We start from the raw sequence: 24,220 nt of genomic DNA, 5'->3' as shown, positions 1-24,220 counted from the left end.
CGAAGGTATGCATGGTAGGGTTCATGGGCAAGATGCCCAACAGATTGCGCAGGACCCTTTTCATATTTACGATGCGTAATACTTATCCGGGCTTCTTTACTTCTTAGCCAATCTTTACCCGAAATGTAGCTTACTATCGTTCTATCTGTCTATCTCGAGGAAAATGACTGTCGATATTTACGTTAAACTCCCCGGAGCAGGGCCCAAGCACTTGGATGTATCCTCAAAATTCGTTCGATTTCGCCAATATGACCCAACGCTATGAGCATTGACCTATGTTATCGATGACAGGTATCAAGAGGTTGATCTCTCCCACCTACATATTCTCGTTAGCGACGCTCAGCTACGAAACCGCGTTGTACTCACAAATCAAGGAAGAGCTTCCAAAGGATGGAGAACAGGATGCCCTGCAAACCGTTCGCGATGATACGTGTCTTGAGGCCACGGCCAAATAGGCCCAGAACGCCGTCTTGCAGAATGACCAGCCTAGCAGCCTCGGCTGCACATCCCGCTGTCAGCTTTGTCGGACCGAGGTGGAAACAGTCAACTCACTGTAGGAGACCTGGGTGTCGTTGACCTGACGGTAGGTCTTGATCACCCTCAAGGAGTTAGAAACACTGTCAGATATAATGGAGGCACAGAAGCCGATGAAGGCCAGTCGGGCGAGCCACACGATCAGAGGGTGTTTTGGGGGCTCTGCGATGTTCTCTGACAAGAAGTTGTACTACCATCATGCATAAGTCATCAGATACGGGCTCTCAGGCTTGACCATGGAACTTGCGTTGCGAACTCACCGTTGCGAACCAGGGGTAATGCCCAACAAATGTGGCAGCAGCCGTCGCGAAGGCGCCCCACCATAGACTGCCGATGCCATTCTCCTTGACACGCCTGCGGAGCAGCGCAGTGCCTCGAGCACCTTGGGCCTGCATCGTGGTCTTGAAGGTGTCGATGGGGGTCAAGATCATGCGGAATGCCGCGGCACTGTGTTGATGGCGTCGAGTCAGTCTGCGAGCTCTCGCGCAAATATCAAACCATGGAACGGGCATAAACTCACCAGACAGACGCAAAGACGGTCTGAATGAGACTGGGCAACTGGCTCAAGTAGCCGTTGGACTGGAGCAGAGCAAGGATACCGGCGTTGGCAGCTGTGTCCCCGAACCTGGAGACCGGGCCTTGGATCAGAGCCCAGCCGGCGCCCTGGTAGAAGCGAGGGATGCCGCCTTCGGCGTAGAGGGTCTTGGTGGCTGTGGTGAGAGAGGAGCCATGACGATACTGATAGTTCATGATGGTTCGAATCCACTGTGAATTGTTAGTGGCTTGTCGTCCCCTTTGGACGAGATGATGATGTTCAAGCCAGCAGGCACACATACCATCAGCAACAAGACCTGGAGCACCATAGCCGCAGCACCGCTCAACCCGCCACCGAGGGCCCGCTTCAGAGCGCCCTTGAGATCAAACTGCACAAAAGGTCAGTTCAGCTTCGTCATATGGGAATTTTAAATGGACATTTGAGGATCCTCACATCAACATCCTTGGCATCGATCCACCCCTTGATGAAGACGGCAAGCACGAGTGCACCGAGGACGGCCCACAGTATCCGCCAGAACCACCAGCTTCTGGTACGCTTTGACTCGTTCTGAGGCGGCTCGAGCAGCGCAGCCTGCTCATGCTCATCTCGTCCCTCGTCGTGCGCGGCGGCGAGCAGGGGCGTCTCCTCCGTGTCGGCGTCCCAAGCAGGCCGGGTCGGGGACCGTGCCGGGGATTTTTGCGGGGGTGACTTTGGTGGTGTCTGGGCACCGTTAGCCGGGGCGGCTGTGGAAGACATGGCTCGGAATGGACGGGATAGAATGAGCCGTCCAAAGCTACTAAGGATAATGTGCTAAGGAAATGAACTTGTCTATCAGGGCATGCTGTTCTGGTGTTCTTGATGAGTCCCCTAGTATCTAAAGTTTGTCGTTGAGTGATGAGTGACGCTTAGAAATCCATCCGGAGGCGGTGCACAAGTCGTCATCCAAATCCGAAACCGCGCAAGGAAGATAGACGGTGCGGGTCCCGTTTTCTTATCTCCGTCCCGTGACAAACTTTCCTGCTGCCTCCCCGCGCTCGCCATCTCCCGTCCAGGTGGCGTGCGTTTCAAAACGGCAATGAGCTTCTCAAAGCCCATTATCGCATGCCTGGTTTTCAATCGCCGGCAGAACCGTTCATTGCAGCAATTCCCTGCCTGTCATATTCCCACGTGTGCTCACTGAGAGCCTCCGCAACGACCTTCTTTGTCCGGCTCTCCTAACCCTAGCACCTACAATCCCAGGCTGCACCGTGGGGATCTCAGCAGTCGTAAGTCCGAGTTCTGCTTGGAATATGATGGACTTGCTTGATTACGGTGATTACGTTGATCACTTGTCTCGAGAGCTTCACAACGCAAAGCCCCTTCCTTCACTAATCACTCGATATTAAACTGACTCGATGTGTGACGCATTTTTGAATTGACAATCACTAGCCTTTACGGTTGTCACTGCCCATCGCAGCTGTTTCAAACTCCCAAGCTGTCAGACTTGCCAGGCTACAGTAGACCAGTGTTCAACTTATGCGCCAAGCCACAGCGAGAGTCGAAAGATTGGGACCCGTGCTCTTGCTTGAATATCCCCGTTGCAATGCCCAATGAACCACCCGGCACGTTCTGGAATCGACGTCCACCGTAAGAAGACTTTTTACCAAGTCCACCACTTCATACGCTTCGGCCTCCATCCACCTGCAAGGTTCATGTCAGCAAAATCATACATGAAGTAGTAGATGAGGGGTGGAACTGACCTCCAAGTTGACACCAGTGATGAAATTGGCTTCGTCACTGGCAAGGTAACAGCAAGCGTTCGCCACGTCGTCGGCCGTGGACCCGCGTCCCAGAGGCACAGTTGCCACGAACGCCGTGCGGTTCTCTTCAGTATCAGGCTTGCCCAGGAAAGAGGCCGAGCTGAAGATTGTGTCTCAAAGTAAGCCACATGTCTAAACCGTTAAACCAGGGGTGGCATGCACTTACAGGCCCGTGCCACTGCCAAACACCGGCGAGACAGCATTGAACCTGATCTGCTTCGGTCCGTACTCGACAGCCATCGACTTTGTGGCATTGATGACTGCGGCCTTGGATGCATTGTACCACGCCAGGCCCGGCCGAGGCCTCACGCCCGCGGTCGAAGCCAGCGAGATGAAGGATCCCGGGCGCCCGCTCCCGAGGAAGTAGGGCAGCAGGACGTTGGTGCAGAGGTAGATCGACCTGACGTTGACCGTGAAGCACACGTCAAACTCCTTGTCCGTGACCTGCTCGGTGGGCTTGTTCGGGTACGTGGTCCCGGCGTTGTTCACCACGACGTCCAGGCCGCCGAACTGCCCGGTCGCCGTCTTGAGCAGCTGCTCCCAGTCTTCTCGTTTGGTCACGTCGGCCCTCTGGAAGGCCGCCGAGGAGCCGAGCTCGCTGGCCACCGCCTGCCCGGCTTCTGCTGACAGGTCGGCCACTATGACCTTGCCTCCCTCTTGGATGAACTTGGTGGCGATGCCCTTGCCGAAGCCGGACGCGCCGCCGGTGACGATTGCGACTTTTCCTTCGAGACGGCGAGACATGTTTGTGTGATAGAGTACTGTAGCGGCTGTTCTGGAAATTGTGTCGGTATCCTCGGCGGATGATGTCTCCAACGTCGAGGGCGAGCACTTGCCCTCTCTCCAAGTGTACTACTGTAAAAGTAGTGCTGCATGGGGATGGAGACGACCGACCCCGCACAACCACGCGCGACAACGCTTGGTATAACCGAGGTCACCGGAGTCGAGCCAAGCCATGAGGATCACTGCAAAGTCATCCCAATATAAGTAGATGCAGGTAGGCGGACCTACCAGGGGGGAGGGGGGTTTCTGACTGGGTTACGCAATGCACTCGTATAACACCCCTCGTGGACAGGTGGACAGTCCACCAACTCCGATTGCGGACAGCAATCACACACCTCTCGAGGACACTTCTAAATATCTATTCAGCTCTCAACTAAACACCCATTCAGCTTTAAACTAAATATTAAATATCTTTTCTTAGGAATTTATTTACATAATATAGAAAGAAAGCTCTTTATAAGGCTTTATCTCTTTATTTCCTTTCTTATTTATTTTTAAGAAATAAGAGATTTAAAATATTTTAATCTTTAGTTAAGAACTAAACTCCATAGCTCTTAGAGTTAGGGTAGCCAAAGGTGCGCGCCGAAGCATATATTTAGCTCTTGGCTATCTATATGTGTGTCCACCGGTGTGTTTACAACCGGTGCGGGGGTGTGATATCCTTTATATATTTTAAATATTTAATTGAAATTTCATAATTTTAGCGAAATATTAATAAAAAACTATTTTAATATTATTAAAAGGAAATTATATTAAGATTTTAAATTATATTTATATTAACTTTATATTTATATTAACTTTATATTAATTAATATTATTATAATTTTAAATTTATTTTTATTTTTAAATATTTTTATAATTTATTAAATTATTTTATAATAAATCATTACGTTAATAAAAAGTAAATTAATAATAAAATTATAATAAAAAAAGAAATTCTTTTTACCCCTTATATTAAGGGTTAATATTATTTTAAAGGATATTAAGAATAATTATATATTAATAATATATAAATTATGCAAGATATATGTAAAAAAGGCATATTAGAAACTTAATTGCATATCACTATTATGTCACTATTCCATTGATATACTGATGCGATGTTGACAAGAAACCCCCCTCCCCCTGGTAGGGAGGGTGGTGATGGCTACACAAGGTGGTTCTGGATTGGTGCAAGCTCGATGTGCATGCGAGCTGCCCAGAGTCCCCCTCAATCGTTTGTGTCCATTGGACCAGTCGACGTCGAGCGGGGTGCATATCCCTCGCAGATGGAGTGCTGATGTCTTGATCACGGGATAGCAATAGAGTGGAAAGTTTGGAAAGTCCGAACGAACCAAGATCCAAATTTCGCGAGAGACCGAAGGATGCATTTGCAACTGCCCAGTGGTTCGGGAAATAGCCTGAGCAGATGGAATAGTATCAAAATCGACTGAGGCGACCTTGTCTGCTTGGGTTTCGAGCAACCATCCCTAGATTCGGAGAGCAGGTCTTGTGTGGAACAATAATCCGTGTGAAATTGCAAGGGAAATGGACTTGTCGCAAGGTTCTATAGTCGGTGCTCAGTACCTATTTGAGAATGACAACAGTTCGGACATGTTGCGAAAACTGGCCAGTCCTTGCCACTGCTTCTCAAAGTCTTGAATTCATGTAAAATCAACGTCTTCATCCTCACTTTCAAAATATTCGAACACAGGTACTGCTTCAAATGGACCATCCTCCTCTGGGTCATCGTTCCCGAACATTGCCCCCTCGGTCACATTTGCCGACTTGTTGATTCGCTTCTTCCGCCGAGAGTACTGGAACTCCCTTACTCGATATGCGAAATCACATTCCTCTACCACCTCACGCTCCGTGTCTGCCGAAGAACCCTTCTCTCTGGAGGCACCCATCCCGGCTTCCACGCCTCCAACAGTGAGACTCGCATCAAGATCAACAGATGCTGACCTGGCCTTGCTGGAAGCATCGCCTACGTATAGCCCTTTGCACGATGCGACCCCGACAATCATGTACAGGGGGTCTGAAAACAACCCCTTCCGAACATAGTCGACGACCCTTGGGGTTTGCAGAGCTCTTTCCAGGTATTCATGGGCGGTCTGTGGCAAGACGGCCACTGCTCGGACGCCAGAGGCCTCGACGGTGGCATCCACACTTCGTGATGAAGTCGCACCCACTCCACCACCGGCGCTGACAATGGGAGAGAATGGTAGCAGAGCCTTAATTCTTCCCCCGTGTGTCTTGGAAAGTTCGGATCGCATGAAGAGGCGGACCGCCCCGGTCTGATCCTCAATCCTCTCCGGCGGAAACGCCTCGATGCCGCTTGCGTGGTTCAGCGAGGACTCTAGGTCATCTGGCTTCGTGAGGATGCTACCGAGAACCATGAGCGTATTAGGTCTCTGCGGGTAGCGGTAGACATGCCAGAGCTTGTCGCCCCTGAGGCCCGAAGAGTTTGTCATGGTGGTATACGAAGATGTTCAGTGGCTCAAGAACAGCTTCGTGCCCCGATTTGAGAAATAATTGAACTCAGCAGCACAAGTTAGACGTGATGGTCAATGATGGCTGGAGGCATATGCTGGGGATAAGAGCTGAATTGTCTTCAAAATGAAGAAGAGCTTGGTGTAGTTACATCGCATCTCTCAGCCTGCATGGATCCTCCAAAGCGTAAGCACGGGAGTTACAAATCCTGCGCTAAATATCAATCTTGCCGGCGGGGCTTTTGCGGCGTTCATTCACTGCGGCTGATGGCACTTTTCGTAAGCACAGACGAGAACTTTGGAGAGGGAAGTGAGAACGATGCTCATGACCTAAAAGTGCACAGATTAGATATCATAACCAGCTCAGACCACGCACGATATGACGCCTTCGGATGGAGACCTCAAGCCCGACCCTCAGGGCACCCGGTCACGACGGTCTCCGAGTCCCCGGGCGCCGGAGGGCGACGATGCCAGCACAGCGGAGAAGCCGTCGCCTGCGATTGCATATAGGGTCAAGACCCCCGGCCAGGTCCTGCACGACGCAATCGGTCGCAAAGACCTAGACGGAGTGACACGCATCATTCGAGCCTCGCCAGATTGCGTCAACGCAAAGAACGATCGCGGCCGGACGCCTCTGCATGTCGCCGCACAAACCGGCCAGAACGACATAGTCAAGCTGCTCATCTCGAAGGGAGCAGAGGTGGACGCCCGGTCCGGTTGGAAATATACGCCCCTCACCTTAGCCACCGAAAGCTCTCATCGAGACGTCGTGGTGACTCTGCTGGACTCGGGGGCGGATCTGGGGGCGGTGACGAAGGAGGGCTTCACACCGCTGCACAAGGCGGTCCAGAAGGAGAGGAAGAACACGCAGGATATACTTGCGATTCTGATGATTCGCGGTGCAAAATGCAACGCACTGGATAAAGAAGGGCTCACTGCACTGCAAGGTGCAGTGTTAGCAGGGAAGCTCTCCAACGCGCGGGTACTGTGTGTATTTCGCGCAGATCCATATTTCAAGAACACGGATGGCAAGAACGCATTTGATTATGCGAGAACACTAGAAAAGGATGTCAGGGACGAAATGACTGAGATATTGTCCAAGTGGGAGAAGTGTGGAAAGCAAATGCGAAAGATACTACCGCAACTATCTCAGTTCATCAAGAAAGAAGGCCAAATCGATGCGTCAGCCATGCTATCGTGGGCATCGAGGGAGGGACACGCGCTACTTGTTGAATTCATCCTCAACTTCATGGCCAAAGATACCCCTGACATCGTCGAATCCGAGGGCTTGAAGAAGGGTTGGAAGCCTATTCATCATGCAGCCTGGGCAGGTCAAAGCAATGTTGCCGAGATACTTTTGGCCCATGGATCCGACGTTAATGCCAGGACGGGCACGCAGAAATGGACGCCTTTACATCTGGCTGCAGGAAAAGGGAAACAGAGGACGTTGAGGGTTCTACTGGACAATGGGGCAGACATTCTTGCTATGACTGAGCAGGCGCCACGTTGGGTGGCGCACGAGGGATCTCAGTCCTCTGAACCGTCTGCGGGAGTCACTGCATTTTGGCTTACCGCAGTAGGCCGCCATCCGAAGAGCCTGGACGTTTTGTTTCAGTATATTCTTCGCATGAAGGATGGCAACAGCCATGTCATGGCTCTCAACCATTATGAAAAAGCCAGAGATCACCTCGCCAGTCTCAGTGGCCAACAAGATGACGAGAAGTCTGGTCATGACGATGACTACAACACGAAGCCTGACTCCGAAGTTGGCACAGCAACATCTGTACTTTCCCTTCTGCCAGAGCTTGATGTGCCTGGCGCAGTTGGCTCGTTTGATGGAACTTTCTTCTCCGGACCTACCTCAAAGTAAGCCAGCAGAATAGACTATTGAAGGACTTGCAACGGCTGACACAACCTTAGCCTCCAATTATCCCATTCGGCCACGTATCAAATGCTACTCAGTGTCTGGGACAACTTCGACTTCAAGAAGAAGTACGACCGACCAGTCAAGGTTGCCGTCCTAGACACCGGACTAGATGTTACCCATAAGAACTTCGAGAATCCGAGGTTGAATCGTTTTGTGGGTGGGAAACCAGTATGGTCGCCTAAAGAAGAGCCATCCCAGTACGAGAGAATCAAGGCCTGTGAAGACTTCACGGACACCGGTCCAATAACGATAAAGGACGATATGAGAGATCTTGACGGGCACGGCACCCAGGTCGCAGAGTTAATTCTCCGGCTTGCCCCAAGATCAGAACTATACATAGCTCGCATATGCGAGGGGGAGATCAACCGCGGTACACCAACCCCGTCCGCGCCGACAGGCAATCGGGTCAAGCGACCGCGGCCTGATATCGTCGCAAAGGCGATCGAATGGGCCCGGGAGCAGAAGGTGGACATCATCAACATGTCATTCGGCTTTTACGACAGTCACAAAGAGGTCAAGGCAGCCTTGAACCGTGCAGTGCGCGACTCCAAGATTCTTGTGTTCGCCGCCATGTCCAACGACGGGAACAACAGCCAACACGCGGCCTGGCCTGCAAGAGATCCGAATCTCGCGATAGGCGTGCACTCCTGCGACAAGTGGGGGCGGAAGACATCGGGATTCACGCCGAGATATGTACACGGCTCGCACAACTTCATGTTTGTCGGCGAGGAAGTCATCACCCAGTGGCCGATGGCCAAAGGTGGTGATTTCAGACTTGACCAGGGCACCTCATTTGCTGCGCCGGCCGTTGCGGCGATGGCTGCTTTGATACTCGGGTTCGCATGGCAGCACATGTGCAGGAAGGAGAGGGAGGAGGCCGAGATTGACCTCGAGGAGTTGCGGGAGCTTGGGGGGATGGAGAAGGTGCTTGAGCGCATCAGTGAGAAGGATGAGACGTTGCGGTACTCGTACATCCACCCCAGGCTTCTGTGGAAGGACTTGAGCCCGAGCCTTGCCGAAGATAAGAATAAGGCTAGGCAGCATGCCTGGAAAGCAATCGTGGACTCCCTCGGGCTTTGATGGGAGGAATATGGAGAGCGGTAGGGTTACAGTAGAAAGCTAATTGACAGACGCTGTTGCAGCAAGACCCCCCGAAGCATTCCTTTGTCCATCGGTTGCTGCATGGGAGGAGGGGGGTCCACCTAAGTGCGACTGTTCAGGTTCTCTAACCCACACTGAACCAGAACAACATAACCAGCCAGGATCTACCTGCACAGATCCGTCATTGTATCACAGAGAGCAAATGTGGGCAGGTCACCCGAATTCATGAGCTACGGACCAAGGAGCAGGCCCATACCGTCCTACTGCTACAACAGTCTAGCTACTTTAGTAAAATCACCCACTGCATTTCATCCAGAAAGATCTTCGATGCAGTCTTTTAACGAGTGACTGGTTTGCTACTACCATAACTGATATTATTGGAATGAGGAACAATACGTCCGAGGCATTTTTCTGGCAAAAAATGCAGTCTGCAATACATAAGGAAGTTGGGCTACCCGGGTGGCGTAATGGGAAGGGTATAGATACCGTTTCAGAAAACGGCGTTTCTCCGTACGGCCAACACTGCAAGAAAAGTTGCAGCGTTATAGGGACGTACTTGCTTGGGCAACACCGTGTCGAACACCTTGGCATTTTCGTCTTGCATAAAACCGCCAGGTGTGGAGGGATGCTGCACGCCGCCGGCACGTTGCAGCCAGTGCGGCACAGCGCAGCCAGTCAGTGTAGGGGCAGCAGTCACCCCTACCTCTTCCTGAAAAGGTATAGATTAAATGTGTTTGCAGGGACACATTTGGGATCCTTGCGAGGTGTGTAATACCGTGTACCCGGGCGGGGCTGAATAATCGCCAAAACGGTGCGTCATGGCAGCGACCCCACCACACAGGTGACATGATTGGAGGTTTTGCGCAATCTCACCCCAGCAAAAACGAGAGAAACCACAGGGGTGTTTGAATCCTAGACACTTGCCCTGAGCCCTCCTCGCCGGTCTGAATCATCTCTGCCCAGGCCAAGGATCATCTGCGATTCACCTCAGCAAGTGCTGCGGCCTGTCAATGCTGGCTATGTCGGTTCACGCTTCAACCCGGCCGCCTCACGTTTCTGGTATGCCTGTTTACGTGGGCTGTGATGACATCAAGTGGAAAGACACGGTCATGTCTCCTCGTTCTCCCTTCGTTGCTGGTTCACTGGGTAGTCGCCAAAACACCGCGCGGTCGGAGCGGTACCACCACTCAAATGAACATGATTGGAGATTTTGCGCAGAGTCGCCCTGCCAGGAGGCCACAGAAACCCAGCCCATAGGGCTGAATACAGAGCTAGCGTTGGACGCATCGAAATTTCGGGTCACCTTGTGTCGAGATAAAGAGGAAGCCCCTCCCCCTTCCGTGCTGCCCTTTTCTGTCACCATATTCTCAGAAGTGTGGCCTCTTGTCATACGAACGAGGACTGCCACCACATACGAAGATGATTTCCCAGTTGTCTCTCTTCTTCCCTTGCGATACCAGATCCCTTCCCTTCGCTCTCAAATACATCGAACAACGCTGTGAGCGTGGGTGAGATTCCGCCATGACTGGCTCTCGGTCCATGGTCTCTCGCAGTCTTTGCGTCCTCCCGACGACCTGCCCGAGCTTCTGTGAGTCCTAACTTGTTCTATCGTTCACCTCAACTATCCCATCTTCCTCTCGAGCGATGGGGATTATTCTTTTTCTTTCATCCCCCATATTCAATTCACCAATTCACAGAGTATGGCGGCGGATGCCTCCCCATCCTCCTTTTTCTCGTTTTCTGTCTTCCACTTTTCCACGTGGCCGCCTCTTCACTGTTATTGGAATGGTCAGTGCAGTCCATCAACAGCTGGAGTTTCTACCTCAGCGGGCATCAACATGGAAACACGACAACACCAACACCAACACATTTCGGCCCCCAAAATCTGCAGTCAGCGTCACACAGCCAGAACTTCGGATTCCGGGATAACACCATTTCCGACAGGCTTTGTCATCGACTCTGAGCACCGGATCTTTCACCATCACAAATTCTCTTCCGAGGACGCCAGACAAACCAAGATGGGACACGCGATCAGGCAGCGATGGGGCGCATAGCTGACGTGCGTCTGCCTTGGAGACTGATGGGCTTTCCCATGGATGCCTCGCCGCCTTGTTGCCTCGTTGCCTCAAGCCAAGGGCTCTCCGCCGAGGTCTGGCCGGCGGCCGGCGTCTATACTGCAGCCCTCATACGCCCAGTCTCAAGTGAGGCGGACGCCGTGACGACGCCTGCATATTCAGGTTTTTCTCTCATACTAGTCGGGCGAAATTACCCCTCTTTGTCCGCCTCACTTTCATGAACCCCTTTACCTTGCAGGCCTTCGGTCTCACTTTCTTTCTTCACTTTTGACCCCTAACGTATTATCTTTTGCTCCCCGGGGTCTGGTCTCAGAAGCCTGAGGACAGTCGTGATGGCAGAATCCGGATCGTGGCAGGACTGATGGATTACATCGTGGGTGCAATTTTCACGTGCAGGAAAAGAGTGTTCATTGTTCAGATCGGAAAATCTTGGTTTACACTGAGCTTCTATGTGTACTTTCATTGCACACACCAGAGCATAGGTTTCTCGAGATTCGGGACGAGTGTCGTCAAGAAACCAATACGGAGAGGAGGCGCCACCCGAGTATGTGCAGACAAGCGTTGAAAGGCATGCCATGAAAAATTCGAAACGGCATTGGTCTGAAGGGCAAAGCCGTCGTTTGAATGGCAGGTACTTGCTCGCAGAGACACAATTTTGTTGATCTTGTGTCTGGTGTCTTGTGTCTTGTGTCTCGGAAAGAAGGCCTTCCAGACATACCTTGCGCATTTCGGATTGGATTAACAACTCGACACGAAGATTCAATCGAACACCAGACAACGAAATATGTCTAGCAGAATACATCCTCGATCCAAATGCCGCCTGGTCATCCACCCTCGCAATGGGCTTGTTTCCACACCAGCTGGAGATATCAGCATAGCAGCTGTCGGGATGGCATGCCTATCGATGCTTCGATTTGCTTTCATTTTACGATCACTGCACGAGCTATTCATCGCCCAGACTTTTGTGGACATTTGGGTTAAGCAAAGAGGTCGTTCAGGGGGAGGGGGCTGCTAGCAACAACCACGCAGCCTGGCGGTCGCGGGCGGCGGAATACCTAGGTAGTGATATTGCGGGAGGGCAAGGGGGGAGGGGGGATCCGACCTCTGACGTCTAGCCAATGACAGTCTCAAAAGAGATATCGGGTCAGAGTATCAACGCCTCCGAATGCACTCGCAGACCTCGCTCTGCATTGCGACCGATGTGTTAGTTGCATCGGCGTTCGCCTTACGGACCATGCTTTGCAGCAGGTGTCTCAACTGCGCATTCTCGAGAAATTCATATTTAGTAGATTTGATGCCCTCCGAACATCAGCATAGTCAAATCCGCGTTTTTCACACCGTCAAACCCTGGGATCTTTGCACCTTCTCAAAATTGGCTCTTGATTGCATACGTCTTTTCGTCCCCGTCAGGGCGATCCGCTATATCCAGTACCCGTTGAGAATATACACCGCGTTTCGACCTTCCTCGACCCAGTCAGGTCTGGCTTTGATCAAGCTTGCTTCCGGATATCTCCACGACGAAGCTAGCTCCGTCTCCCAGTCGCGATTTTCATCCTGAGACTGGGCACCGGCGTTCTCTCCACCTGATTTTAGCTAAAGAGTCATTATGAGCTCTCGATCCACTCAGTCTACCAGCGGGTAAAGCTGGACCCCTATTTTCTTGCCTTCTTCATCCTGAATCAATGGGCTCCACTGACGACTTCGACTGCTCTCAAGATCGTCTCCCGGTACTCACGCCTCTACGGACCCAAACGTCGAGCAGCAATCCTACCTCCAACAGCAACGACTCAGTACTTACATGGCTGAGCCTTGGGCAAACAGCAACCGTCTGGTAGCCCTTCCATACAGATCCGTCGTTACAGAAGCCTCGAGGCTATCACAGAGCCCGTCACTTGTCAGACAATCCCAAGACCTGAGGGGTGTGGGGTCGTGGACTGCCTCTCAGGGAGACAAGTGACAGTCCTGGGAGCCTCTCACCGTCTCCCCAACACAGCTTTCATTGGAAAGAAGACCTCCATGAACCTCATACCATCGTGCTGGTGAGATGGATGGTGTAAAGTGGGTGAAGGCTACAGAAAGATCTAAAGACGCCGGGCAGACGGCGTCCCCGACTCGTTCGGGCTTTTCATTTCCATTGCCACCCACACATATATATCACTGGCAACTTCAATCGATGTCATATTTCTCCGTTTCAAAGGTATCCTCTCCAGAAGTCCTGACCTACCAACCCTTCAACGGCCAGTGTTCATTCGTGATCCCAAGTTCATGGCGCTCATCTTTTCCGCGCACTCCATTCTTGTCTACACCTTCCTTGCCCTGGACGTTCGAGAGTTTGTCTCGTTCGTTTGATTCCCCCGAATGATCAAGCCTTCCTCATCATCCATCGTCGCCTGCTGTACCAGGACTTCGACAACCGTAGATCCAGCAGCCCGACAACAGATAACAACAGCGCTGATCCACACCCACACAGCCACCGCCGTGGCAAATACCCTTGAACACCACTCCATATCAGACAGGAACTTGTCATGAAGTTCTTGGTCTGACGGTCGCGTCGTGCTTTCCCCTCAGCCCGATCTCTATCATCAACACCTCCGTCTTCCGCTCGGGGAAAACGACGTGCTACTCTGCTCCCGGCGCTGCGTCGACGCCCTCCCAAGGAGTAAATCCAGGGAAAGGCAACACACCCGTCTGGGGAACACCATGGTGCCATGCCTTCGGTATGTCATCCATATCGGCGTCGTGGATCTCGTGTGAAATGTACCCCGTGGAGTCTGCAACTGCGCCAGGGTAGCCCCGCACGTAAACTTCTCCCACTGAGGACCGAACAAAACAAATCCGCCGCAGCTGTGCACACCGGTCGAATGTCTTCCTCGCCAGCTTGGAGCGATCTTCGTTTAACGGATGGTTGCGCGAGAGGTCCTTGATGTACTTGAGGCGCTCGCTGGGCAGCACAGGTAGCCTTTTACGCAGCGTGTTCAATCTTTCGCGTGAATTCTCCGGGACTTTCTGGCACTCTTTCATCGCCTGCCCATCGGTGACGTCGACATACTTGAGCTTGGGAATCTTTGTAAGCTGTTTCAATAGACGCGAGACTGGAAAATTGCACAACTCGCCAACGGACAGAAAGATATTCGAGTTCTGGCGTCCTGTCTGGGAGATCCAAGCTCGAAATCTCTGAATGCCACCAGTCATTTGGCTTGAAGGCCTGGCGTGGGTCTGAACATGTCTGGTATATCCTCAACTGCGTCATGTTTGGCACAACATATGGATGATGGAAGTCTCCCGGCATCAAGGTGCAGACTGCCTCATCTGCCGCTGTTCCGTCGAGGCAGTAGGCTTTCAGCTGGGGCAAGGCCCCAACAAAATCAACCCGGTACAAAGTCTGTTCCCATGGTTGATCTAAGCATCCCCAACTGTCATGTGACACAGTGAGTGATCTGATGTTCGGCTCTTTTCCTGCTGGGCACCAATGCGCCACAGCCCGAAGTCCCTCCAGGCACTTTCTGCCTTGCTCACCATCCATGTGCATGTACAGCTCCGTAACCTCTTGCATTTTGGCGAGAGCTTCAAAGAGCTCAGGAAGGATGAGGTAATGATATGGCTCTGCAAGCCTGTCATCGCCTACCGATAGATATTTGAGGCGATTCAGATACAGGCTGATGGATCGAGCGTGACACCACACCTCAGGAGCCGCCATGAATCGCCTGATTGAGTGAAGAATCTCGTCACCTGGAGACTCTGGACCATCGCGGAAGCGGATTCGCTGAAGCAGTCTGGATGCCGTCACGTTTCTGAGGTACTTATTCATGACAGAAAGGCTGAGCAGTGTTGCCCGGCCGACAGAAACATCATCGGCACAGATTTCAACAATCCCCCGAAGAATTTCGGGCGGCAGATTCTCCAAGAGCGTGACCTGACTCTGCTGGGCAGCCGCGGCCATATCTTGAGATTCCGCTGAGTGAAACTTTCGACGGGGTAGTTTGACAGTGGCGTCTCTGAATTTTGTGCGTCGCGCAAATAGATTACGCTTGATCAGACGCTCTCGTTTCGTATGAATGACGGGTTCTTCTGGCTGTGATTGTGAAGGTGTGATTTAGGATGGTGCAGTGTTCCCACGGCACCATTGTGACCAAAACGTATCTACCGCAAGCAGGAGCAATGAGGTTCTCAAGTGCTTGTGAATTTGTGACGGATTCCAGTACCCTTTGTGTCAATTTTTTCATTAAATAAAAACTCAGCATGGAGAATGAGGACTGGTAAGACTTCATTCAACAGGCGTCCAATCGTACACTTTAGGGAGCTCGACGCCTCCCACGTATCTGCCATCTTGCCATCCCCACTTCTTCAACTGATCTACCGTGAGAATTCCCACCTGAGATGAGTTTCCAGCTCGGTGAAGATTTGCCCAATCCCGAAGAGGCTCATACTTGTGGCATACTTGAGCTTGGTCATATTTGGGTTGTCGGTCTCCGTCTTCCAGGATGTGCCATGCCACGAGATCCAATGAGCCACGGCAAAGAGCCACCTGACGGAGGTAATCGAGACAATGACCTGCAAATACCTAGTTAGCAAGGAGTATCGAGGAGCTTCCAGAATAAAAAGATAGTGAAAGAATAGGCACCTATATGCGCTTTTTGGTGCTCTGGCATTTTGTCCCACAACACGCGACCTGACTTGAACTCGGAAAGGGCGTTACGCAGCCTGGACTGAAACCAGTCAGAAATGTGGTAAATGTTAAGCATCCCAGAATTACCACACATACTAGGCAGTGTATGTCGTGCCACATACCGACAGCGTACACGGTGTAATCCTTTTTTTCTATGTCTGGGTTGGACTTGACCTCCATGCTCATCTGCTCCTCAGGAGACAGACGAACAATTCCAACTGAGTTCCGGGCAGTTACAAGTCAGTTGTTCCACCTCCTCGCGCTCCAAACAGATCCCGGAACAAGGCTCTCACCTTCTTGCAGCTCGTTCCAAGCGTCGTCAGCTTCTTGAGAAAACCCCATGTATCTTGTTCGTTTTCCGTGCAAGCCTTCGTTGAATCTCACTCTCTCATACTGAGCTAGTTGTTTTAGAGGTGCTATCATCATTTAGCATGGATTTGTCAGCAACGGATTGACCCATCCAGCGCACAATATACTTGGGGTATCTCGCGCTTCGTCCATGATCGAAAAGCCATGTATGCAGTTAAAGCGGCTAAAACAAGCGTCCAGATTCCCAGGACAATCTGTCCCCACCTTATTTGTGAATGAGGCAATAGTGGATTCAGCCCTAAAGGTGTTGATCGCTCTTCTTCTCCTCCGTCCCCTTGAGAAATTTGGGTATACCGCGATTTCGCAGGACGTCGCGTGTCCAGGCTGAGTTCTGGCTGAAGCCCCATTGTCGCAGAATATGTATCCTATGCCGGTTTTGCAATATGCACCGACGTCTCCTTCGGACGGACAACAACTAATAAAGGCATCAACCAAAGATTTTTGAGGACGCCTGATGGTGGACGTCGCACGCAATCAAGCTTTGTGCACGGCCCGGCGGCTCTATTCAAGACTTAAACCGGCCATCGACGGGAAACTCCCAGTCACGGGTCAGCTGAGTTGATACGGCACTTTGAGCCGCCTTGGCTCAAGGGGCATGTCTTTATGGACTTGATTGCCATCCTTCCGCCTCGAATAACACATCCTCCGGAATTGACAACATCACACTTTTCAGGCCGTCGGCAAAGCCTCGGACTCTTTTTAATGAATGAGTACAAATACAGGATGCTGAACGCCTGGAGCTAAAAACGCAATTAGGATCAAAGTCGGATAAATTGATGCTAGGAGTGTACACTTTCTGAAAAATAGTCTATTTTCATGTAATGGATTCAGCGCTGAATACCGAGTGTTCATCAGACTTGCAGCATTCAACGGCCATCACTCCGAGATCGATATATCCAGATTTGTGTCTCCTGGTCGCATCGCGCGAGGCACCTAGTGGTTGCCTTGAATCGTCAGTACCTCCAAGCCTTCCGCTGTTATGAAAAACAAGGTGGAACTGAATGAGAGGGCCTGCATACTGTCGCGATATGACATTGACTTGTTAAGGCACCAAGTTCAGCAGTAAGTTTCAATGTCATGGATATCAGGATCTTATTGTGAATGAACAATCTACCTTTATTTCAGCACTGTAAGATCCGCGAACGCATACTTCAGCAAGAACAAAGTTCGGTAGCTCTTATCCCGAGATGAACCAGTAGTAGGGAAAAGCACAGGGGCCCACATGTTTGGAATTGTACTGGCAACGTACGTCAAGGCGCATTTCATTATCTTGGGGACCCAGTCTTGAACACACTCGAATCCACCCGGCATGCCCGGGCCCCGGGGCTCTTGGCTTGGGGCGGTCAGAGAGGTGCGTATCCCGTGGGCAAGTTTTGAACCGGACCGAAGTTGTCTTCCGGGAGGGTCTGCATTTTCCGTATCCACTCTTCCTGTCAAAAGTCCGGGGGAAAACCTGAATCGGGTTATGTGATCGTGGAGAGATCGCAGCCACTCAATGCAAGAGCCAAACGCGGGGAAGATCACCATTACTAATCTGGGGATGAACGCGCGAAATACGGCACAGGAGGCCGGCGTACAATTGTCAAAAACGGCGGTCAGAACAGCTTCTCACAAGTCCCATTTCCGAGGGCCCCTATCCGACATCCACAGGTGGAGCACTACGATGTGACGAAGGGGCAGAGGATATCTACAGACACGCGCCGTCTTCCTGGGTTGTGTAGAAATCTGGGGCAGATGCAGGATTCGACCGCAGTTCCACCCCAAACACATCTCGTGGATCTGCCCGGCAAATCTCTCAGTAAACAAGCATCGCCGTCGAATTTCTCTGGAATCAGAGCCATGGTCATGTTTGGTCTAACTGTAGTCCCTGTACTTGGACTCTTTTTCGCACCGGTCTTCACCTCCCCCGTTGGCGCGGTCGCGCATCCAGCTCAAAAATGCAACAGCGACGCTATCGCTAGGCCCGTCGTTTATGGGGCACAAGTCACGTCCATTATCGCCGGCATTGTACAAGACTGGCAAGGGGTTTCAGGCAACGATGTTTGTAATGTCAACATTAGTATCACCCATCCTGGCACCGGCGACCTAGTCAACAACTTTTACGCCTTACCTTTGAGTGGGTGGAACGGAATCTTTCAAGGCATTGGTGGTGGTGGCTATAGGGCAGGCAAGTTTGAGCAGGGTGCCAGTCAAACAGCTCTTGGCTACTCTGTTGGATCTACGGACGCTGGGCACTCCGACACCGCGTCTTCAAAAGATGCCTCGTCGTGGGCACTAGCCTCACCTGGCAACGTCAACCAGCACCTACTCCTCGATTTCGCCCGGCTCTCCGTACACGACATGACGGTCATCGGGAAGTCTCTAAGCGAGAGCTTCTATGACCGGCTGGTGGAACGATCCTACTGGACCGGATGCAGCACCGGTGGAAGACAGGGACTCAGTCTTGCGCAGTACTATCCAGATGACTACGATGGCATCCTCGCCAACGCACCTGCTATACATTGGAACGACTTCCTCCTAGCCCAGGAGTGGCCGTTCATCGTCGAAAACAACGAAGGATATACGCCTCCGCCTTGCGAGTTCGACTTCGCAGCAGCCGCAGTCATCAAGGCTTGCGACGGTCTCGACGGCCTAGTGGACGGTATTGTCTCAGCACCCGCACTTTGTGCGTTCCAAGCCCAGAGCCTGGTCGGTCAAACACACATATGTGGTGCAGATGGCTCCACACGGACGTTTAGCCAGAAAGCCGCGACGGCCGTCGACAAGATCTGGCAAGGCCCTCAAACGCCGGAGGGCCAAGTATCTTGGTATGGCTTGATCAAGGGGGCTAACTTCTCGACTGCTGCCCCAAATATTGCTGGCAATGACACCGCTCAGCCGTTTGGAATCTCGGATTCCTGGGTCCGCAACTTCCTCGCCAGAGATGTGGCTTTCGACACTGCGAATGTGTCATATCAAGAGTTTGCAGGTGAGTCTCTGTTCCGCAGATATCAAATACTTGTCACTGCATCCATTGCACGTGCTGACAAAATTTCAGACTTAACTCATCAAGGCCGCCTAGAGTATGAATCCATCATCGGCACAGGAAATCCGGACCTTGATCGCTTCAATCGTCGAGGAGGCAAGATCGTCACATGGCACGGGCTAGCGGATCCAATCATCCCCCCACAAGGCACCATGTTCTACTATCAAAAGGTTCTTGCGTTGGACCCGTCTGCGGCAGACTTCTACCGACAATTCTACTCTCCTGGAGTTGGCCACTGTAGTGGTGGCACCGGTGTGCTCCCGACAAATGCACTGGATCAGTTGCGCGCATGGGTGGAGAACGGAACCGTCCCTGAGACTTTGCACGCCGCGAGTCCATATCCTGGCAACGCCTCGAGCTCTTTGCCCGTCGACCCCAGTGAAAACGTGCGGTTTCTGGATTTGTGTCCCTGGCCAGCTGTGGAAATTTACAGTGGACAGGGAGATCCCGCGCTGGCCGAGTCATGGGGTTGTGTTGGCGGGACTAACTGGAGGTCGTTCCTAGGCGTAAACCCCAATGACAGGTATAGTCTCGTTAGGGGCTCGAACTAGTCACAGCGGCTAGAACCAGTGAGCTCCCCTTAGACCTACACAGAACCAACTTCACAATTTCATATCATTTGTTCCTGTGATTATTGGAATAGAATTGAAGGTGTGAGCATCGAGCATTAGTCAAGTCAGTTGACATGCTCTAACGTGTCTCGAGTCTGTTAGTGGCCAAACCACCGAGTGTAGCGCTCCGCACGCACAATGTAGAGTCCACCTAATTGCTATTGCTGAGGCACCAAATTGATCACGGCGTTTTGTCGAAACATTGCTACAGCATCCTTCCGAGAAAATAAGTCTAAGCTGCTCATCATCATACTCAACACGATACTCCGCCATTACCTAAATTCTGCTCTCTTCACGCTGATCAAAACGATCAAGTCTTTATCCCAGGCCACCGTCACCCAAAGGAGCACACGGAACATCACTGAAATGCCGAACGAGGGTGATCCGCACGAAGTCCGGGAGAAGACACGGGCTCCTCCCTGCCTAGCTGATCTCCCACTCGAGCTTCTCTTCTCCATCGTTCGCTTTTCTATTGCGGCGGGACGAGAGGCTGACGCATCTGCTCTTGCCAGAACGAGCAAGAGCATGCGCTTCGACCTCAACGATGAGCTTTACAAACTTGTCGTCAAGAACAGGACCTTTCACATTCTCCACTGGGCTGTGCGGCGGAACCAAACGGCGACTGTGAAGATCGCATTTGCAAACGGCGCGAACGCAAATGAGATGTGGACAGCGGGCGCTGTCCATGAGCCGCGCCTGAACATCTTTCGCCCAGCCGGCTGGGGTCTCAACACAGCCCAAAAACTTGATCGGGCTGTCCGGGCACAGCTCGGAGTCATCTTTTGCCGGTATGCTCAGCCACCACAGGCAACTATGAACTGGATCTACGCCTGTTTCTCTTCGCCCAGCTTCTCATTGCCAAATGCGGCTCAATTGCAGCGTCTCTGGCACCATTACTTCAGTACTTTGACTCCTGACAGGGAGACGGACTACGAGACGGATGATGGGAATGACGAAACGAGCCTGGAATATCTCTCAGGTCCGCTTAAGGATGACTTGCCCTCTCCTGAAAACATGTCTCCGACAGATATGGACGAACGAACCGTGAAAATTGCCTTCTTGCGATTATTCCGACAATGGCACCATCCGCTTCATGTCGCGGCCCTTCACGACAGAACTTTGCTCACAGCGGGTCTACTTGGCCACGGAGCTGATCTGGATAGTACATCTGTCCACGTATGCACTTGTTCCAGAAGCAAGATGCCGTCCAGCGTGCCAGGCCGCCCTACCACAAACTGTATCGTTGCCTACACACCACTCCATGTTGCCATATGCTCCGGAAACTACAAAACGGCCAAATTGCTGGTCGCCCACGGCGCGCATCGGATGGCGAAGGTGTTCAGTGGTAATAACGTTAGGACCTGGCTTTCCGAGAATGCTCTCCACACAGCGCTGTCTAACCGTCCTGGGCACCATGGGCTTGATTACGACTTCATCGAATTCCTTCTCCGTCACGGATTCGCGGCGCGAATTGAGGAACGGAACCATGAAAATCTAACACCCCTCTTAATTGCCTGCAACGCCAATACCGTCGACAACGTGGAACGAGATGACGTCGTGAAACTTCTCCTGTATTTTGGTGCAGAGAAAGAAAACCAAGGACCCTGCCCTCCCCGGACTTCATTCTCGGGTCCCTTTTCTGTCAATCCTGTTGAGTTGGCCACTCCGGCTCTTTGGGCTGCTAGGAAAGGTCAATTCCGACTTGCCAAGTTACTGCTGGACAGCGGTGCGGATTTGAACACAAAGTCTTCAGCCATGCGTGTGACGATGCTCCACGCTGTGTGCTCAAGATCGGATAACCCGGGGTCTTCCACGAGACAGGATGGACTTTTTGGACTACCTGCTGGCTAGAAGCACAGAAAGTAACGTTAACGCCGTCGATGCAACAGGATGTACCCCCTTGACGATGCTCATTAAATGGGACTTCTGTGAAGATGCTCGATCTTATATCAGCGTCATGGAATCCAAACTTTTCAGGAAAGGAGCCAACATCATGGCCGGAAGAGAACTGGGAAGGGAAACACCTTTAGAGACCTTGATTCAAGAGAGCATCAAAGCGTGTACAATCGCAATCATACCGGGAGGCGCACGGAATGATGTTGGGCACAAGGTGCTGGCTGCCTTGCAAGTGTTCAGAATCAATCAGCATCCGCAGAGGCCAACAGCATTTCTCAATGAGTTCTGGAGGTACATGGATAGGGCACTGCGTGCCGCGCAGCCCGCGTACCAAATTACATATGGGGCCATCATATATGAGATCATCTGCTGTGTGCTGCACGCTCTCATCAAGGCTGGCTTCAGCCCAGCAGAGGTCGACAGGCACGGCGACACCGCCATGACTTCTTTCCTGAGACTCCTCCTCGACAAGCCACTTTTTGCGGTGTGCGACAGGAACCCTTTCGGCGACCGGGGCTGGCTCATCCAGTCAATCATGGCACTGCTGCAGGAGCACGGGGCTGCGCTCCACGTGAGGAATAATGAGGGGTATACGGCTTTCGACTATCTGAAGAAAATCATGGAATACGGCGGCGGCGGCGAAATTCAACCGCACGTCCTTCCCAGGGTCGTGAGTAACCAAGTACAGCCTGGCCAGGACGAGCATGGCAACATGTGTTTCAAATTCCACCCCAACAAACACTTGTTTGGAAGTTTGGGCGGAGGTTCCACCCTACAGATGATCCATCAAAATCCATCAAGATGGCTAGTCTGCGAGCATTGGTGTCGTTACTATTGTGGCATTTCCGCAGCTGCAGACGGGCCGTGTGGTTGTGCGAGAACTCCCTTCCAGACATTTGCGAAGTGTGAAGGTGACTGTGTGGATCATGACCCTGTGGATTATTAAAGTGGACAACTAGTTGTCATCTGACTTCTGTAGTTGCTGGGATGGTGGAGACACGGATATCTAGGGCAGGATTTAGCAGAGGCAAGAGTTGATGAAGTCAAGCTGGATGCATTGTCAGTAGTTGTTGACTGGTGCAGGAGAATAATTGTAGGATCAAACCAAGTTTTATGTACTGTCGTCAAATTGCCAACTAGTTCAATGTCCATCTCGACCCATCTTCCTCTCTCAACCATGACAGTTCAAGCTGTATGTACCTGGACCTTCCCCCATCACACCCGATTTGATAAAGGCCTGCAACTCCTAGCTGCAGACCGAGATCTTGGGCCTTATTAAGTACTATCCACGCTGCCTTTATGTTTCCGCTACCTAGATACACTAGTACCGTCCAGCTCAGATATGCCATGTGCCTCCTGGCTTCCAGTGAGCTCATTCCCGCGGCTTCCGTGTCTTCCCCACTCTTCGAGCAGCTGCGGCCTCTCCTGCGGTGACAACTCAGCGAGCGGTTGCTCATGGCCAGTGTTGCCATCGGTCAGGATTTTCAACTCTGAGTCTTTTGTGCCTTCCTCTCCTCCAGTTGCAGCCGGCTGGTCGGGTTTGTCACGGGGATGATTGTTGAACTTGTCCATGAAGCGCGAGATTCGGATCAGATGCCGCGTCAGCAGCCACCCCAGTCCCACCAGGAGCAAGAAGCCCACGACGGCCCCTGCACTGATACCTCCGATTTGGCCTGCTGTTAAAGTGTCCCCAGCGCTGCTGTCCCCTGTTTGACTTCCCGTTGGACTGCTTCCAGTACTGGTGGCCCCGGCCTGACCATCTGCTGAGCTGTCGCTTGAGGCGTCCGTGAAAAACAGGTTTCTTGATAATTGAGGGACTGTTTCTGTCGCAGCGATTGTGGTTGACACTATGGAGGTTATTGGGCTGATTTGGCTGGACACAGCCTCCAAACTAATAGTGCTGGCTACCGTGCCGGTGATTGTTGTCGTCGATGACATGTATGCGGTGCAGACTCCCGAGCCGCAGATTTGCCCTCCTAGACAACAGCCTCCTACACCGATGGTGAGTTTCTTTTCTAGAGTCCCAAGATACGGGCGCACCTACCTCCTTGGCTCGAAGGACAGGGGAACCACCCTTGATCGCATAGTACTGTCGCGGTGGTAGAAGTAGTGGCGCCAGCAACACAAACGCCGCCGCTCTGACACTCTAGTCCCTGAGAACAACATCCCCCGCCAACCCAGGGTGGACATCCATTATAGTCGGCATGGCCGGAGCATGTTCGCCATGGAGGAGGACCCTGAAACCCAGGGGCACTTTGCGGGTAGCCTGTTTGCCTGGGCAAAAGACTAGTCGTCAATTCGCCAACAGCACTCCCAAACTGACACAACGACCAAGCTATCGCCCAGAACGCCGGCTTGATTCGCGAAGGAGTTCGACCCGCCATCCCTACTAGAGCGGGAATTGAGCCAGGTGCTTACTTGCCCAGGC

At 52.1% G+C, this 24,220-nt stretch overlaps 7 protein-coding genes across 7 annotated transcripts; 2 read left to right on the top strand and 5 right to left on the bottom strand.

Annotated features, from left to right (window-relative positions):
* Window positions 1-294: 294 nt before the first annotated feature.
* On the bottom strand, window positions 295-3,612 carry INS49_007826 (uncharacterized protein; the record flags this gene model as incomplete). The annotated part of the gene is made up of 10 exons (XM_043168573.1): window positions 295-316; window positions 367-499; window positions 553-589; window positions 795-981; window positions 1,055-1,299; window positions 1,371-1,457; window positions 1,523-1,789; window positions 2,732-2,749; window positions 2,809-2,968; window positions 3,035-3,612. The coding sequence occupies 10 exons, from the start codon at window positions 3,610-3,612 to the stop codon at window positions 295-297; spliced, it is 1,734 nt and encodes a 577-aa protein (XP_043026253.1).
* Window positions 3,613-5,294: 1,682 nt separating this feature from the next.
* Window positions 5,295-6,104, bottom strand: INS49_007825 (uncharacterized protein; the record flags this gene model as incomplete). The annotated part of the gene is made up of 1 exon (XM_043168572.1): window positions 5,295-6,104. The coding sequence occupies one exon, from the start codon at window positions 6,102-6,104 to the stop codon at window positions 5,295-5,297; it is 810 nt and encodes a 269-aa protein (XP_043026252.1).
* Window positions 6,105-6,501: 397 nt separating this feature from the next.
* On the top strand, window positions 6,502-9,129 carry INS49_007824 (uncharacterized protein; the record flags this gene model as incomplete). Its single annotated transcript, XM_043168571.1, has 2 exons — window positions 6,502-7,988; window positions 8,043-9,129. 2 exons carry the CDS (start codon window positions 6,502-6,504, stop codon window positions 9,127-9,129), a joined length of 2,574 nt encoding a protein of 857 aa, XP_043026251.1.
* Window positions 9,130-13,844: 4,715 nt separating this feature from the next.
* Window positions 13,845-15,165, bottom strand: INS49_007823 (uncharacterized protein; the record flags this gene model as incomplete). The annotated part of the gene is made up of 3 exons (XM_043168570.1): window positions 13,845-14,279; window positions 14,347-14,540; window positions 14,742-15,165. 3 exons carry the CDS (start codon window positions 15,163-15,165, stop codon window positions 13,845-13,847), a joined length of 1,053 nt encoding a protein of 350 aa, XP_043026250.1.
* Window positions 15,166-15,578: 413 nt separating this feature from the next.
* Window positions 15,579-16,392, bottom strand: INS49_007822 (uncharacterized protein; the record flags this gene model as incomplete). Its single annotated transcript, XM_043168569.1, has 4 exons — window positions 15,579-15,776; window positions 15,988-16,109; window positions 16,185-16,307; window positions 16,368-16,392. The coding sequence occupies 4 exons, from the start codon at window positions 16,390-16,392 to the stop codon at window positions 15,579-15,581; spliced, it is 468 nt and encodes a 155-aa protein (XP_043026249.1).
* Window positions 16,393-18,099: 1,707 nt separating this feature from the next.
* INS49_007821 (uncharacterized protein) lies at window positions 18,100-22,751 on the top strand (the record flags this gene model as incomplete). The annotated part of the gene is made up of 5 exons (XM_043168568.1): window positions 18,100-19,228; window positions 19,298-19,671; window positions 20,224-20,684; window positions 21,718-22,462; window positions 22,644-22,751. 5 exons carry the CDS (start codon window positions 18,100-18,102, stop codon window positions 22,749-22,751), a joined length of 2,817 nt encoding a protein of 938 aa, XP_043026248.1.
* Window positions 22,752-23,100: 349 nt separating this feature from the next.
* INS49_007820 (uncharacterized protein) lies at window positions 23,101-23,730 on the bottom strand (the record flags this gene model as incomplete). The annotated part of the gene is made up of 1 exon (XM_043168567.1): window positions 23,101-23,730. One exon carries the CDS (start codon window positions 23,728-23,730, stop codon window positions 23,101-23,103), a length of 630 nt encoding a protein of 209 aa, XP_043026247.1.
* Window positions 23,731-24,220: the final 490 nt, after the last annotated feature.

The sequence above is a fragment of the Diaporthe citri genome (assembly GCF_014595645.1).
Source record: "Diaporthe citri strain NFHF-8-4 chromosome Unknown scaffold_3, whole genome shotgun sequence".
NCBI classification, from domain to species: Eukaryota; Fungi; Ascomycota; class Sordariomycetes; order Diaporthales; family Diaporthaceae; genus Diaporthe; species Diaporthe citri.
The sequence above is the reverse complement of the archived record's forward strand: the minus strand, read 5'-3'. Positions and strand labels throughout refer to the sequence as shown.